At 39.7% G+C, this 18,396-nt stretch overlaps 1 protein-coding gene across 8 annotated transcripts in view; it reads right to left on the bottom strand.

Annotated features, from left to right (window-relative positions):
- Positions 1 to 18,396, bottom strand: part of CPQ (carboxypeptidase Q) — a 549,531-nt gene that overhangs the window by 83,721 nt on the left and 447,414 nt on the right. For 4 of the 8 annotated variants that reach the window (XM_064267918.1, XM_064267919.1, XM_064267922.1 and 1 more), the window contains exon 8: positions 10,239 to 10,440. In XM_064267918.1, coding sequence (XP_064123988.1) covers positions 10,239 to 10,440 — 202 coding nt within the window. Of the gene's footprint in view, positions 1 to 4,949; positions 5,778 to 10,238; positions 10,441 to 10,925; positions 11,000 to 11,975; positions 12,455 to 18,396 lie in introns of those variants that run through there. The other 4 variants (XM_064267921.1, XM_064267925.1, XM_064267923.1 and 1 more) reach the window with 4 other exon arrangements.

Below are 18,396 nucleotides of genomic sequence, written 5' to 3'. Positions count from 1 at the left end.
GTGGCTGATTCCAGATAGGCAGGAAATGTACAAGATGGCCTGAAATATTTTGTCATATCAGAAAGCTAGGAAACTATCAATGACTATGAAGGTCATGCCAAAAGGACTTGGTAACTAGCTTAATGAGGTTCCCACTGGCCAAAGATGGGACCTTGGGCATCAATGAAAAATAATTAGTACAATGGAACAAAGCACATCAAATACTTTTAAAATTATTAGTTAATAATGATACTAAAAAAAAAAAAAAATCAGTAACTTTTGAAGATAATAGGGAAAGTGATAGGTAAATAAAGGGAAAGAATGAAACATTTATCCTACCTTTCTCATACAAAAGTACCTTAGGGTAATCTAATAGTTGATAAGGGAAAAGCTACTTTTGAATAGAATTATTTCAACTAAAAAATAAAAAAGAAATAATAGAATTAGAATATACCATTTTGTACCCCCAATGAAATAATAGATTTCGGCAACAATCTTTAATGAGTACTGACATCATAAAAAGAGTCAATTAGATATTACTCCTAATAGAAACAAACAGCAACACCTAGGAAGTATTCTTGTCAAAACAAAACAAAAAATCAAACTTGAGTCCATATCAAGCCTGTAAATCTAACTACCAACTCATAGGAAATACATGGGGAAGGGACTATGTTAAATGATGCCACGGGAATGGAACCACCTTGTTATGGATTGAATTGAGTCCCCAAAAAGATATGCTGAAGTTTTAACCCCTGGTACCAGTGAATGTGACTTATTTGGAAATAGAGTCTTTGAAGATGTTATCAGTTAATTTAATAGGAGGTCAGACTGGAGTTGGGTGGGTCCAACATGAGTGGTATCCTTTGTAAAAGAGGAGACAAGACACAGAGAGACACGCAGAGGGAAGGTGGGCATGTGAAGATGGAGGCAGAGATTGATCTGCAAGCCAAGGAACCCCAAGGATGCTGGCCAACACCATAAGCGAGGAACAGATTCTCCATCAGAGCCCTCAGAAGGAATCAACAAGGCCAACGTCCTGATTTCAGACTCTTAGCCTCCAAAACTGTGAGGCAAATGAATTTTTGTTCTTATAAACCACTCACTTTGCAATACTTTATTACGGTAGCCCTAGAAAACTAATACACACCAAAATTGAGACTGTGGAAAATTTCACAGGATAAATTATTTGGTTTCTTTAACAAATAAATGGCAATGGGAAAAAAGATGAAGGTAAAATTTATGCATTAAAAGACTGGAGAGATATATCGACCAATTTAATTGTTTGGACTTTACTGGAATCCTAGTTTATATCAGAAAACTGAAAAAAAAAATTTTTTTTTTTTAGAAAATAAAAATTTGGAGACAATTAGGATCATTTGAAACCTGGCCATATACTGAATATTATACTTAGGAATTATTATAAAATATTTTAGGTAGAATAATAGTATTATAATTATGTACAAAAAAGAATCCTCACCTTTTAGAGATAAACCCAAACCCAGTGCTGTCGAGTCGAGGGATACAAATTGAAATATTTACAAACAAAAATGATATGATATTGGGTATTAGCTTCAGAACAATCTGTGTGTGTAGGGAAGTGGTTGGAATAGAGATGAAATAAAACTTCCCATGAGTGAAACATTGTTGAAGCTAAGTGAGGGATACATGGAGCGTCATTATATTATTCTCTCTATTTTTGTATGTATTCAAAATTTTCTTTAATAAAATTTTTTAAAAACCATACTTTAAAATACTTTTATATAACGAAACAGACTGAACTGAATTTTACATTCTCTCATCATTTGAAGCAGTGAGAGACAAGGTTTACATAGCTAACAGGGAGGAAATATATTTTAAAGTCTTACTTCCTTGTACTCTGCCTTGCCTGAAATTTATGAGACTTCAAAAAAAAAAAAAATTTTTTTTTTTTTTTTTCCAGAAGGCAGGGTATGATTAGCTGCCTGATGTTTAAACAGCGCCCTCGTCGCCTTCGAGTCCATAACTATCCTACAGCGTATGAGCCAGGTCTGCTTCGGACAACTATTGTCTTGTTGTACTAAGCTCTAGTTTCTACTTCAATAAACTGAAAATTAAACTTTTAGTGTGCTCCTAACATTTCTCATGACATAGGAAAGAACAGTGGAAAGGAATATGCAAAAATGGTAGCTGTTATTGTCCCAGGATGATCGGTCATAGTGATTTATTTTATCCCTATTTCTCAAACTTTCTGCAATAGTATTATTTTATATTATTTTACATTTAAAAATGTATTTTGAGGAAAAAAAGAAACTTAACAACATTATTATTATTATTGTCTTCTTAGACCCCTTGGCACCTATAACACATAGTAATTAGACAGTCCACAAATACTCAATGAGTGTAATCTCCATAAAAGCAGATGTGGAAAGGTTAAACAGCAAATCACAGATGGCTGCACCAGGAAGGAGGTGTGATACTGCAATTCAGACAGTGTCACAAAGGCAGTGTCTCCTGGACAGCAGGGGGGATTTTTTTTTGTATGAGTCTAGAAAATGCTCATCTTGCACTGAGGTCCTACGAGTTGCCGAAGCAGAGAGAAAGTGTTTGTAGGCATTTGCTGAGCACACCCTGGTGAGAGGAGGTCTTTTTATGTTTTAGCATTGCCATGGTTTTGTGTGCCATTGAGTCAAGTCCAACTCACAGTGACACTATAGGAGAGAGCAGAACTGCCCCATAGATTTTCCAAGGCTGTAATCTTTAGGGAACCATCCTGCCACATCTTTCTCTTGCAGAGCAGCTGGTGGGCTCAAATGGGTGACCTTTCAGTTAGCTGTTGAGTGCTTAACCACTGCACCACCAGGGCTCATTTCCCACAACCTTGCTACTACTACTCATTGCCATCAAGTGGATTCCGACTCATAGCGACTCTACAGGACAGAGTAGAACTGCTCCATAGGGTTTCCAAAGAGTGGCTGGTGCTGGCCTTTTGGTTACCAGTAGAGCTCTTAACCACTGTGCCACCAGGGCTCCTTTCCCATGACCCTAAAAAAACCCATTGCCATCGAGTCGTTTCTGACTCATAGCGACCCTAGACCCTACTTATTCAGCATTTGATCCATGGACATTTTGTTGAAGGTTGGGAACTTCTTCTCAGGCACCAGGAATTCTGAGGAGTTCACAATTGATCACAGTTATAAGTGCAGGGTAAGTACTATGAGGAGAGGTGAACACAGGGTGCTGTGGGCACATACCCCAGGAACGCTTACCCAGACTGTAGGGCATCAGGGAGAGGAGGAGAACCAGGAGCTGAATAGTGATGGATGATTAGGAATTTGCTGGTTAAAGAGATACAACGGGTAGATCAATGGCAAGAAAGAGGGAGAGTACGAGGGGGTGCCAGGAACTTCAGTAGAGCTGTATGACCGAGGAATGGATGGAAAAGAGTGGAGGAGCCCTGAGAGAAGAGCCAAAGGGAAGAACAAGATGGGTTTTGAATTCCACACTAAGACTTTAGTAATAGATGGCACCCTAAAGGCAATGAGGAGATACTGAAAGATTTTAAGCAAGGAGGAGAGATGACCAGATATTGAAGATACTCTTAGCAGTTTACCCAACTGAAATACCCTCTTCTTCCTAAAGAACCCCAATTTTTCCCATATAGCGGGAGGCTAGGTTTTCCAGTGGAGACTGGGTCCCGCCCCAGGCCCAGGAAGTAAAATTTGATCAATTTAAGCCATCTTGGTAATTCCACTCCACGACCACTGCTTGATTCAGGCACAGGCCTATGCCATAATTACGGCCAACGAGACTATGGGGAAATCTGTCTGGAGGTCTGGAAAAGATTCCCTCACTCTTAAAAAAGGATATAAATTGTGGACATTCTCTTTTTTGCTACTGAACAATGTATGAGAATGTGTTGGTTGGGACTGCTGTAGCCATCTTGGGACCACCAGAAGACAAGTCTCAGGACAAAAGGCAACATGATGAGGATGGCAGAATGGAAAGATGTAAAGAATCTGGGCCCTTGATGTAACTGATGACTAAATTAAGGACACTGTAACTGCCCACTCCAGAGTTCTTCTCATGTGATTTAACAAAGACCTTTACGGCCATTCTGAATTGGGTCTTCTATTTTATTTTGCAGCCAAAAGCATCCCAATTGATACACTGATTTTCAATCTAGAAAGTTCACTCTGAAAGCAGTGGGCCAATTAGGTGTAAGGGGACTAAGAATGCAGGTTGGGGTATTAGTAGGAGGCTGAGGTAGGAATCAGTGTGTATTGATGAGAGAAGTTCTGCAGGGTGGACAGGTGGGAATGGGTTTAAGAAATAGGAGGAAGTTGGAATAAACAGGACTTTGAGATCATTGGGTTGCATGTCCCAGATGATTCTGAGGTTTCTGGATGGTAGGGGCAGTCAATAAGGTAGAGGACAGGGAAAGAGGCTTGGTAGAAATGATGCCTAGTGTAACGGATTGAATTGTGTCCCCCCAAAATATGTGCCAACTTGTTTAGGCCATGTGTAGTTGCCTTCCATTTTGTGATTTTCCTATGTGTTATAAATCATAATCTCTGCCTGGATCCAAAAGGGAGTTTCCCTGGGGTGTGGCCTGTACCACCTTTTATCTCTCAAGAGATAAAAGGAAAAAGAAGCAAGCAGAGAGTTGGGGACCTCATACTACCAAGAAAGCAGCACCAGGAGCAGAGCGCATCCTTTGGAAATGGGGTCCCTGCACCTGAGAAGCTTCTTGACCAGGGGAAGATTGAGGACAAGGACCTTCCTCCAGAGCTGACAGAGAAAGCCCTCCCCTGAAGCTGACACCCTGAATTTGGACTTGTAACCTACTAGACTGTGAGAAAATAAATTTCTCTTTGTTAAAGCCATCCACTTGTGGTATTTCTGTTATGGCAGCACTAGATGACTAAAACACCTAGTAAGTTACCAGACCCACTTTGCAGATGAGATAACCAAGTCTCACTCACTACACTGTACAGCCTGTGAGGGTAATAATCTTGCCTATTTTCTTTATCACTGATTCCCCAGTGACGCAAAGTAGATGATTAATAAGAATGCTTAATAATAAACGAATAAGGCTTAGAAAAACTGTCATCTGTCTAAGACAGCACATGTAGTTGGAAGTTGTGAAGCTAGAACACACACTCAGATCTTCTCTTTCCAACACACTCTCTACTATATGCCAACAACATCAGTAAAAGGCTGAATCTCAGATTCTGAAGCAGAGGAAGAAACTCTTATTGGCAGATATGGAATAAGAGTGGGCTCTCTCAGGTGTCTTAGTACCTAATGCTTAACGAAAAATAACACAAGTGAGTGGCTTTAAAGAACAGAAATTTATTTTCTCATAGTTCTGGAGGCCAGAAGTCCAAATCAGGGCACTGACCCTGGGTTGGGGGTGCGGAGGGTCCTTCCTTGTCAGTAGCCCTGGACATTTCTTGGTTTGTGAGGGATCTTCACATGGCGTCTATCTTCCCCCTGTGTGTGCATCTCTCCATGTCTGTTTTCCCTTTTTATAAGAAACCACCCAGAAGGGATTTGGTTTTGGATCCACCATACTCCAGTATGGCTCATTAAAATGTTGTTTTTATTGCTAGGTGCCCTTGAGTCAATTCTGACCCATAGCAGCCCTATGCACAGCAGAATGAAACCCTGCCCAGTCCTGTGCCATCCTCACAATCGTTGTTATGCTTGAGCCTGTTGCTGCAGCCATTGTATCAATCCATCTTGTTGAAGGTCTTCCTATTTTTCTCTGACCTTCTATTTCACCAAGCATGATGTCCTTCTCCAGTGACTGATCCCTCCTGATAACATGTCCAAAGTATGTGAGGTGTAGTCTCATTAACATAACAAAATAAAATCCCTACTTCCAACAAGGTCATATTTACAGGTACATGGGTTAGAACTTCAACATAACTTTTTTGGGGACACGATTCGATCCATAACAGAGGGCATCTAATTGTTTTTATTAGTCTATATTTTATGGAAGTTTCTTAAGAAAAATGCTCAAGAAGGATGCATTTTGGAATCTGAGAATCATGGGTTATACCTCATTGCTGACATATTCAGCATGATACAGATTCCTCCCATTCTAACTTGAAGCTCATAATCCGAGAAAAAGGCAAAAATTTGAGATTTAAGGCCTCCTCGGTCTGTCTGGAGTGAATACAGGCTAACCTAAATCCCCTTATACAATTTTAAATCTTATTCTTGTATTGTCTTTGAAACAGTCAGGAACAAATTGTTCACCATCTTATGTATGAAAATCATTAAAGTGCTGGAAGACATTATTCAATGTCCTCTCAGTATTCTTTCCTTTAAGTGAACTACTCTTTAATTGCTCTAGTCTTCCTAATCTATATGATTCTTGCAATGTTTTCTATACCTTTATGGCTCTTTTCTCAGCATCCTTCATTTTCCTCCATACTCTTAACCTGAGGGACCCAGAAACTTGTCAAGAAAAGAATTATTTCTATATTTTATTTTCTTCTCTAAAGTCAGTTTTACAAGAATATATATGTTTCCCAAAATTAAGCTAACAGCTAAGGAAGAGGCAAGGAAGTAGAAATCATTGACCTTAACCTCAAAGAACTGACCTCTGGGGATAGGAGGTGGGAAGCACATAAACCACGACACAATCCAAGAACAATATCATCGTGTACAATTCGAGTGCCCCATTATGGGATACACATTAAAAGTGTTTTAGAAATTTAGAAAAGCAGTATAGCACCATGGGCTATGAATGAAGGATTCTTGAAGACCAATAAATATGGAGTGGGCCTTGAAGAACATTTAGAATCTCCAGGGGAAACATGAGTGTCTGGTAAGAGGTGGCAATGGGAGAGATCTGTAGTATAAAAAACTAGAACAGAGAATTTATGTGGAAAGTACATCTAAGATACTAATATTTACTAAGTACGTGGAAGAACGGAAGGAAAAAGGAAAATGAGAAAGAATGGGTAGAACTTGGAAATATTTCTAATTAATTTCTCAAAAGTTAGGTGAGTGGTTATTTAAATCATAATTAATATTTTGAATCCTTAGGTTTAAGTCACAATAACTTGCCAGGTACTCAAGAATACACAGTGCACAACTGGTACATTTTTTATTTTCTGTTTTAGATTACCTATGGTTCTTCAACTTAAAGTCATGAAATTTTTAGTAACTAGCAAGAGTTATAACATAAACCGTTCCATTATTTCTTCCAGGAATAGCCCAAATTTGGAATATCAAAAGGTAGTTCAAAAGCAATAAGGGGAAGACTGCAATAATTTGGTTTCATCTCATAGTACTCTAAAAGAAATAAAAAAGAATTTCACGAAACATTCGTCACTGTCTGAACGAATCTTTGACTTTATATAAACCTTCCTGATCTACAGAGGGAGAGAGGGGAGTGGAACAAGGAATGTGAGAAGGAAAAAGTAGTTATTTACAATAATAAACTCCTTTCTCCCAGGGGTAAATTATTCTGGAACAGGAATGAATTGAAATGCTTTACACAAGCAAGAGCCGAGTAACATAAACATTTTAGACATTGTCATAGATTCTGAGGACCATCACAGCATTCCAGACAACCATGTGTTGTTGCATATTATGGGGAAAAGGTCATGAGACTTGGAGCCAAAATGTCCTGTTTTCATGATGACTTCTGCACCCTGGTTGCATAGTGGTTAAGTGCTATGGCTGCTAACCAAAGGGTCGGCAGTTGAAATCCGCCAGGTGCTCTTGGAAACTCTATGGGGCAGTTCTACTCTGTCCTATAGGGTCGGTATGAGTCGGAATCGACTTGACAGCACTGGGTGGGGTTTCTGCACTTAAGAGCAGTATAAGCCTGGGCAAGTCATTTAACCCTTCTGATTCCATTTCTTCATCTGCAAAACCTACTCCATACAATGGTTGTACAGATTAAACAAGAGAGTGTGCAAAAGACCTAACCAACTGCCTTCTAAGTAGCAGGAGCTCAATGGATGGTGACTCTTATTAATTCTTAAGCAATCATAAACCCCCCAAAAACCAAACTCACTGCCATTGAATCAATTCTGACCCATAGCAACTCCATAGGACAGGATAGAACTTCCCCATTGGGTTTCCAAGGAGTGGCTGGTGGATTTGAACTGCCAACCTTTTGGTTAGCAGCCAAGCTCTTAACCACTATGCCACCAAGTTAAGGGGGCTCAAATTCCCCAATTCATTTCACTAGGTAGAAATCAAATCTGACCTCTCTGTGGCAATGGGGGAAAGAGGTCTTCTTTCCTCAGGTGAAGACAATTAAATCAACTTGTTAATTTTTAACAGAACCATTCTTAATGGAACATTAAACCCATAAAACCAAACCCACTGCAATTGAGTTGGTTCCAACTCATAGCAACTCTATAGGACAGAGTAACCATAGAGTTTCCATAGAACTGCTGGTGGATTTGAACTGCCAACCTTTTGGTTCACAGCCAAGCTCTTAACCACCGAGCCACCAGAGCTCCTATGGAACACTGACTAGAGCCAATTCTCAATTATCCAAAGCAACAAAAGCAAGAAATACCTGAGAAGAGGGGATGAGAGGTTTTTCATTCTGGCTCTATCTTTGGCTTTAGCACCTTCTTACCTCCCTTTGACCACCTCCAGTCCCTGGGTGGTGCAAACTGTTAATGCAATTGGGTGCTAACTAAAAGGCACTTTGAAAGAAAGGCATCGTGATCTACTTCTGAATAATCAGTCATTAAAAACCCTATGGAGCTCAGTTCTACTCTGACGCAAATGGGGTTGCCATGAGTCGGAATCAACTCAAGGCAACTGGTTTGGCTTGATTAGTCTCTACTCTAATTCACCATCAATTCTTTCCTCACAGCTACCACCAAGCAGCTTATTTAGATTTTCTCAAATTTCGAGAAGATTCTTGTTGACAAATTAAAGGCTAAGGAAAAATCTAAAAATCAAATTATTCCATACAACTTAAAGGTCAAACTTCCCCCACCCCCTGACCTTGATCATGTTTATCAATGACATATATGTAGAGAGTCTGGGATTTGTCCAGATGATGTATAGCACTGTAAATGGAAACATTGCTTTAAGATAATTTCAAAATATGGTTAAAATATACACAGACCAAATGGGGAATCTGGGTCCTAGTATTAGAATAAAAGAAAGTTCCTTCTATTTTTAGTTATGACATATTATTGAAAACCTAAAGCCTAAAATATGCTTTAAAAATCTGTGACTTCTCAAGAATAAGCTTTTTAAAAATCTTAAATCCATGTAGTATGCTGTTGATAAAAGCTACTCTGCGGGCTGAAAAAAAAAAAGCTGGAGTGGGGTAGGTCTAGAAAAACACTTTTTAAATACACCTATGAAATGTTTTATTACCACAAAAATAGTTCTGGAAATAGTAATGTGAAAATTATTCAAAAGTTGGACTTCTTGTTTGTATTAACACAAATATAGAACAATTTGCAGATGGATTTTTTTTTTTTTTAATGGATATAATGGTATTGAGGGAACAGCTTTGGGTCATAGACACTTAATATCATCAATAACTCTTTTCCATGGCCAGTTTTAGGAAAACTTGTGAAGTAGCATGAATTTGTCATCTTCAGACTGTTTCACTTTCTATCCCTGTTAACCACCCCAGGTCTACTCCCATTCCATAATTTCATCCCTGCCCCTAGATTCTTAAGACTTCTCTTAAAGATATCAACCTGGTAAATCACTGATCAAGGGAAATTAGGTTGTGTCCAACTTCTTCCACATGCCTCTACATTAAGGAGGGAAAACGATCAGCAGGAAGTACCTCACACTCAAGAAATAAATTTCTAATGGTAAAATTTCAGGTACCACTGCATTTGGGTATGGAACTATTTGGGTCAGAGAAGATTTCCAAGCAAAAGACTAGAATAGAAGGTTATTAGTAGTAATAATTGCATGCTACTGCATTTCTCAAGTTTTAGTTCATGAAATCACGTGTGTCACAATCACCAAGGGTACTTGTTGAAAAAAAGATTTCTAGGCCAATCCTAGGATCATTAAATCAGAATCGCCGGGAATAAGGAGCTTAGAATTTAGAAAGGGAAGACAAATGGGTAAACAAATATGAAGTATTAGTACCTCGATTTTGGAGGTCATTAAATTATACCTTACAGACAAAAGCTGAGGGTCTCCCTGCATTAATTGGCCTATCAGTGTCACTGTGTAATATTAGAATAGGCATTTCATTTTAAGTTGGTGGCAGTATATAAGGAACACCATCCTTATACAAGTTCGTCTTTTAGTTTTACCTGGCACTCCATCTTGGATCCAGTAGTTAATGTCTGTGCCTTCTCCATTCCTAAAGACCTGTGTGATATTGATGGGCTGCAGCAGACGCATGACCTCCTCCATGATGGCCCTGGCCTTGTCACTGCCAGTGAATTGCAGTCCAGAAGGTAAGAAGGTTCCCGAGTCTGACTCCATCACCAGGCTGTAGTTAGAAATATTTGCCTAAACAAAAGAGAAAAGTGTTTGGTTCATACTGTTTCACTTCTTTGTTTTCTCCTTGGGAACTACCAGACAACACCAGCCATAACCAAATACTTCACTTCCTTACAAGCTGTTACTAAAACACATGCTGCTCTGCCAGACTTAGGGTCTGGTCTGCAGATTACCTAGCCCTCCTGAGATGCACAATTACTCATCCTGGAATTCATCAAACTCAAGAGTTGACTTGGAAGGATTCAAAAATATAAGGAAAGAGAAACAGAACGCCCCATATTAAAACTGCTCAATTATTTCTACTAACAATAATATTATTTCAACCATTTTTCTTAAATGCCTACTATATACCAGTACACAGTTCCTCCTCTATGGTGGGAGATCCAATAGTGTTATTCATGCTCAGACAAAAGAAGGTATGCCCTATGAACCTGGTTCTCTGCACTTTTTCCCTCTAAACAGACAGCCTATCACATTTCAATTGTGAATTCTGCTGAAGCTTACAGGCATCAAACTGACAGGCTTGTCTGGGGTTTCTGATTTTGTTGTTGTTCCATCTGTTGAATCCCTGAGGAGGAAGGTAAGAGAACAAGACATGAAATGCTGCTCTCTCTGGTGTAAAACCACACCACTAGCAACAGGCAACTCTGCCAGGGCACTGGTTTGTAAACTCTTACTAAATAACATCTGGTAAGAAAGCACACAATGGTTATGTGTAGCTAACATTGTCACTCCAAGAGCTTAGAATGTAAGAGGCTCTTGCCACGTTGCATGGCTGAATTGCTACCTGGCCCTGGGCCTTGCAAGTTGAGAGCCCTTCAGGCTAGCAAAGCCATCTGTTTTCCAGAAGCCATACACTTCTTGAAAAATGACCAACTACTCCCTTGGTTGAGTTATTCCCAAAATATCTTTGGACATGTACGGCCAATCATTCCTCATGATTTATCCAGTAAAAATCAATAATGACATTTCTATAGTGCTTCCAGAGAGCTTTCACATTTACAATCTTCTTTGATCTTCTTTGACAACCTCGTAAAGCAGAAAAAGTAGTTTTATTACTGATGTTGTTTCATAGAAAAGGAACTGGATCAGAGAGAAAGGTCAAGTGATTTGCTGAAAACCACACAGTTGGCAAATGGTAGAGCCGGACCTGAAATCTTACGCTTTCCAAAATTCTGCACTGCTGTCACTAGCATGGGACTGAAGTAGTAAGTAACACCTGTCCTGAATTATAATGATTTTTCACTTATATAACTATTTGAGGGTTGCATAAGAATTTTTTTTTTTTCCTAAAACAGATTCCATTTTACAATGATTTCCTAACTAATTGCCGTGGGAATGTACTGTTGTTACAAGGGCAAGTGCAGTTGCTGTTCTAAAGAAGGACGCTGCCAGCATTTGCAGGACTAAACGCTGTGGCCCTGGGATACCAGCACTTTTTTTTTAAATTGTTAATGATGAGAAGGTTGTTATTGTTAGGTGCTGTCGAATTGGTTCATAGCGACCCTACGTACCACAGAACGAAACAGTGCCCAGCCCTGCACCATCCTTACAATCCCTGTTAATGCTTGAGCCCATCGTTGCAGTCACTGTGTCAATCCATCTCGTTGAGGGTCTTCCTCTTTTCTGCTGACCCTGTACTTTACCAAGCATGATGTCCTTCTCCAGGGACTGATCCCTCCTGACAACATGTCCAAAGTATGTAAGACACAGTCTTACCATCCTTGCTTCTGTGGAGCATTCTGGTTGTACTTCTTCTAAGATAGATTTGTTCATTCTTTTGGCAGTCCACGGCATATTCAATATTCTCCACCAACACCAGAATTCAAAGGCATCAATTCTTCTTCAGTCTTCCTTATTCATTGTCCAGTTTTCACATGCATATTGAAAATACCATGGCTTGGATCAGGTGCACCTTAGTCTTCAAGGTGACATCTTTGCTTTTATAAGGCAGCAGTCTGTTCAAATTTCCACTCTCACTTATAAGGAATTTCTGTCTTCATGGTGATTTTCAGAGAAAGACCTAAGGTGTTTATAATAAAAAAAGGCCACCTCAGTATTCAGCTGTGGCTACTGTATGGCGCTAGCATCATTAGAGTTAATAATATGCTAAATATTTGCATTAATGTCTTGTATTCAGGGCTTGTTTAACTAGCATATTGATGCTAGTTCAGCAGGTTGATATCTAATTTGGTAGTCCTTACCCTCTACCCTTATATGCTCTGCTACCCACCCCTACTCCTTACCGCTGAATTCTTTCCCTCCCATATATTAAAAAAACAAAACAAAACAAAAAGCCTGAATTCTCTCCCTCCCCTATAGAAAGGAGAAAAGAAAAATCACAATATATCTCACAAATGGAAACAGAATTGGGTAATGTTGAATGTAAGGGTTCCCATATTGCAAGCAGATCCCATCCTTCCAGTAAGAAAACTAGGCAAAGTGCCCCTAATTATGCACTGTTTAGGTTAAAAGTGGAGCTAGTTAGCTTTGTGGCTGTCAGCGCTAACACTAATGAGCTGTCTGGTAAGGTGGACACAACCGTGGACCCACTGTCTTCTATTCCCAACTCAGCAACTGACATGCTGGGCTACCGATGGGAGTGACTGGCCTCTTCCTCTGTTCCCAAGTCATGTCACCTTGGTCCTTGGCTTCTCCACTTGTAGGCTAGAACACATGCCCTTTTCAAAAGCTTGCATAATAAGCCTGTGCATATGAAGCTTTGAGCTCCTTCAAAGCAAAGACCTTCGTAGACCAACGTGAAAGTGGCTATATAAATATTCATTCAGGGCTTCCTGGCCCTCTCCAACTGCAAGTGAACAGATATCCTAGGGACAGGGGACTCGACAGTTTGTGAGTGCCACTGTGCAATGTCACAGAATGTTGATAGGCACGTAGAGACATTTAAATAAAGGAGCTTTCAAAAGTGTGGTAGGCTATCTATGTGAGAGCCAGTTTAGCAGAGATAGAGTATGGGTTTTGGAATTATCTATAGTGGGCTTGATCGACTACCCAATATTAGCTGTATGTCTTTGGGCAGTCTGTGTAAGTTCTCTGTTCTTCTCCATGAAATGGGGATGACACTGATACCCAGATGGTGGAGTTGTTGGACATCCTGGATGTACAGCCCACCATGTAATTAACAGCTGTTAAACAGCGGCATTATTTTTGTTACTGCTCTTAGCACTAGGCAGCTATACCTCCAAGGTTTTTAAGGAGGGTTGCAGTATAGAGGATCCTGTTAGCAGCTTATAATGATGATAGGTAGAACTATTGGGGTGCTTCCTACATGTAGACACCATGCAAAATGCTTTACGGCTTATCCCACGGAATGCTCACGATCATTCCACAAGTGCTATTATAGCTCTCATTTCAAAGACGAAGCAACTGAGGTTTGATAAGGTTAGCTAATTTTCCCAAGGTTATTTAGCTAGTAAGTGGTGTAGCCAGAATTCAAACCCCAGAGGTCTGCCTCTCCAGCCTGTGCTCCCAACCCCTCCAATACCCTGTCTCCTGTAAGGTCACTTCCAACTGTCAACCACAAGTCCTCACTTTTGATTAAAAAAAATACAGAGTCTGTAGCAGAACAAATGTATAGATTTAAAAAATTACTTTCCATATCATAACACAAAGTCAACTTGGACAGACCTCATTGCCCCTTCAAAGAAAGTAATTTGATTAAGTAAAGAGAGGAAGAGAAAAGCAAACAAATTCTTGCTCCACAATTTTCTTCCAACTAGGAATAAAAAGCCTAAAATAATAAAACATCTTTTTAAGCCAAATTAGACAGGATGTGTGGATATCGGTAAACCAGAATTCTGGCATAGGTAGAGAAATATTTGATTTCTATTCACGTAAAATTGTATTAGCCACTGTTAACACAACGGCAGCCCTCTATTGTTTTCTATATATATAAACATCTCTATATATTTTCAATAAAGGGCTAAGAAAACAGACCACCCACTGTCCACGACACCGCTTTTTTCCTCATTTATGGAGTCACTGTCTAATTGTTAGAACACGGTGAAGAAGTTGGGTAAACAAAATGTCTCTGCACAAAGAAACGGGAATAAACAAGTTGAACTGGGCTGTTAGAGCTGCTGCTTCTTCCAAGTGTATCCTCACAAGCATCGGTGGTCCTTACTACACAATGAGTTGCTGGGGACACTCAGTGTACATTTGAAAAGTTGATTACAGCTAGTGACAGCACAGCAGAGTCATGCTTGTTTCACTTAATCCATTTTAGCATGAACCAAGATACTTGTCCTCTTATTTACAGGGTATAGAAAGAAACATAATTCTAGAGACTGAGTACTTTATTGCTGTGATAATCACCACTGTTTGAGACATACAGTGGAGGAGGCAACTCACCGATAAGCTCAGATATTATCTGTACCCCCCCTTTTCTCTCTTAATAAAGAGAAACATCTCTTTATTAGAAGTCAGGGAAACTGTCCTTCATTGCCACGTAATGTATATAATGAAATGTATGGAAATGGTTCCCAGTAACCTCCCAGGTTGGGTTCATAACTTGGTCTTATGTTACAATCGCATCCTGTAACATTTCTTCCTTTCTGTTTTCTTTTTTTTAAGGGTCAGCTCACTCTGCCAAAGGACAATTTGGTAACCATTAGCATTTTTAAATGATTAAAAAGAAGGAAAGTGTTGAAAATACACATCGTTATAAATTCTTACTTCCTAACATAAACACAAGGATGATGTGTGTGTGCTTTGCTTTTAGAAAATTCCAGGTGACTCTTCTTCAGAAATACAGACCCAAGTTCAACAGCGTAGCCTCTCTCCCCAAATTTGGCAGCTTCTTCTTTGTTTTAAAGTTTTTAGATAACTAAGGTGACATGCCTTTGGTTTTGACCTAAAGGAACACTGAAATCCCAAAATCAAATGAAGAGAAAGGAGACTTCTAATTATTTGAATTAATCATGTATCCTTCTCGATTCAATCTTCAAAGAAGTAAACTCCACTCTGATGCAGGACAATCAACCTTAGTGCCACTTTCTTGCCCTGGTGAATGTTGATACTTTACAGATGATGGTGGGGATTCTGTTTAGTCAGGTGGTAGGCTCAAAGCAAGTTCTCCAAAGCAAACTTCCTTATGACATGTGCACTGAGCTGCTGCAGTCATCTTTTCCAGTTGTGGCTGTACCCTGGAATTCCCAGGTCAAGGCGTGGGAGGAGGGTGGAGATTCCTCACAGAGCCTCAGCTCAAACAGGGAGAGGTTTCGCCCTGTTGTGTAATGCCCAAATAGGCATTACTTTCTGGTCAGCTCTACTCTGAAGCTGAGACTTTTATTTCTGACAGTCTCCAGCATTCCATTTTGAACAGTCTCAGGGACCCAAGGGACAGCCAGGAAAGGGATGATGACAAGGTGGAGTACCATAAGTTATTTTTATTTGACAGCTAAACTGGCTGCAGCTTGGGGAAATGGGCAGTCTTGGGTAAGTTACATTAGTACTAAAATTGCAGACAGCTATTGCGGTTTAGCCACTGTTCTGCCTGGAGACAGGGGAATGGAATAAATGGCTTCTAGATTTCCCTTTCCAGCCCTATCATTCTCTGTGTGTGCACAGAGGGATTCTGTTGTGAGACAAACCCGTGTTTTCAGGCAATCCAATTTTTACAATGTCATTTGAGGCACTCCCAATCTCAGTGAATTCTCCTCTTGTGCTGGTTAAGGTCCATTAAAAAAAAAAAAAAAGGTCCATAGGCAGCCCTTAAACTTCCTGAAAACACATCATCTCTCTATAAAGTCACTATGGTAATGATGGTGAACCAGGAGGCTACAGAAAAGATGGCACAAGCATAGGCTAAAAGACATAATTTTTTTATATTATATAGGAAATAGGACTGTGTTCACATTTCTTTTAGAAAAAAAAAGGAAAGCAATATCTAGGGTATTTGGTGAACAGATTTCAAAAGGCTCACATGGAAATTTAATGTCTATCTCAGTTTATAATTTTATTCCTGCATGATGAGGGCCATAATTAATAGCATCAGTGAGACTCAAGATCTCAGGATCAACTTTTCATTCCTTTAATGCATTGTGGAGTCCTTGGGTGGTGTGAATGACTTAAAGTGTTTGGCTGCTAACTGAAAGGTTGGAGATTTGAGTCTACCCAAAGGCACCTAGGAGGAAAGGCCTGGTGATCTACTTCCAAAAAATCAGCCACTGAAAACCCTATGGAGCACAGTTCTACTCTGACACACGTGGGATCACCATGAGTCTGAAGTAACTTGACAGCAACTGGCTCTCAATATATTGGTCAAGTGTTTCATGTTACTAGTTTCATATTCATATCAACTTACAACTGCAGAAGAGACATCTTCCAACATCATTGGCTTTGTGAAAGCAGCCTTCTCTGTCTGTCATTCTCTCTCTCCCCTCTCTCCCAGGTTTTTTTCCCTATCATTCTTTTTTTTTATGCCCACCATACTCCCATCCTTCCCCAAGCTTAAAATGCAAGAACTGAATTGTCTAAATGAGGAGCCTTTCCTTCAGTTGACCCTCTTTCTTTAACACTGTGACATGCTAAATAAACATAAAGATATGCTAACTGTTTTTGGTGGTAGTGTATTTCCAGAATCACAATGATTCTTGGTTGGTTAAGAGGTACCGCATGGTATGGTTGCTAACCAAAGGTTGGCAGTTCGAATCCACCAGCAGCGTCTTGGAAACCGTATGGAGCAGTTCTACCTTGTCCAGTTGTTGTTGTTAGGTGCCATTGAGTTGGTTCTGACTCAAAGTCCTATAGGGTTGTTATGAGTCCAAATAGAATGGACTCAACGCAATGGGTTATGAGTAATATTCTATTGGCTGGGAAGACAGCAGCGGCCCGTTAAGTCCCTTTCCAAGGTTATATATAACTGACTACTGAGTTCACCTTCTTAAAAGCATACAGGCTATTTCTTCTTAAGATGCAATACTTTTCACTTGCTTGTCCTGCAAAAATAGGCTACTCTGTACTCTGTTGTTGCTGGTGTGTGCTGTTGATTCAATTCTAATACATAGCAACCCTATATAACAGAGTAGAACTGCTCAAACCCAAATATTCACTCAATCCTGAGGCATATCATATTAAAACCCAATTCACTAATTTCCTTTTATCTATATAGCCTAGAGTCAAGCACCTACAGCATTCTTGGATTATGATATTGTCCCGTATACTGTATTTGATCAAGCATCCCTTTACTAATATAGTAAAGCTGCTAAACACAGCTTTAGAAATGATTTTCTTTTCTTAAGTGCACTTCTCCATCTTCTCTCTCAAAAGCACAGTATGGGTTTGAAGCCTCATGAAAAATAGTATTACTCAAATAGGAGCTGCAAAGCTGTTGGTGTCCTCAGTGGTTTTATGCCCTAGCTCCCATGCCCAAGCCTGCCACGCCTAACACACCACACCACTATCTAACACACTGTGCTGTTGAACTTTATTCAGTTTGTTTTCTACACCTGCCTTGATCCTGGGAGAATTCAAGGCTTCTTACAAGAAAGATCCAAATGCCACATTAAAACGATAGGTAAACTATCACGAACCAAGAAAATGCCATGAAGGCAGGGATCAAGTCTGTGTGGATCTCCCCAGCTTAAATAGCAGAGTTCAGCACAAAGTAGGTACTCAATAAATGTTTGAGGAGAGAGTCATAACCAGGAAAAATTGACATAATATCCCAGCAGCAGCTTAAGGACATAATTTAGCTCTATCTGCGGATGCCAAGGAAGAGGGAAGATCAATGTATTACTGAGCTCTCATTACCTAGGAAAAGAAAGCATACCACCAGCTCCTTGAAAAAAGTAACTATTTTTCCTGCATTCAATTCTAAGAGGAATTATTACATGGGTCTTCATATGAGGAACACTGAATAAAACAATGGACGGAGTCCTCAATAACGGTTTTACCAAGGAGGCAGAAACACTTTGCCGAACACTATTTCCTACATATTGATCC

The sequence above is a fragment of the Loxodonta africana genome, chromosome 14, assembly GCF_030014295.1.
Source record: "Loxodonta africana isolate mLoxAfr1 chromosome 14, mLoxAfr1.hap2, whole genome shotgun sequence".
In the NCBI taxonomy this organism is placed as follows: domain Eukaryota; kingdom Metazoa; phylum Chordata; class Mammalia; order Proboscidea; family Elephantidae; genus Loxodonta; species Loxodonta africana.
Note: the sequence above shows the minus strand (reverse complement) of the source record. Positions and strands in the feature narration are given on the sequence as shown.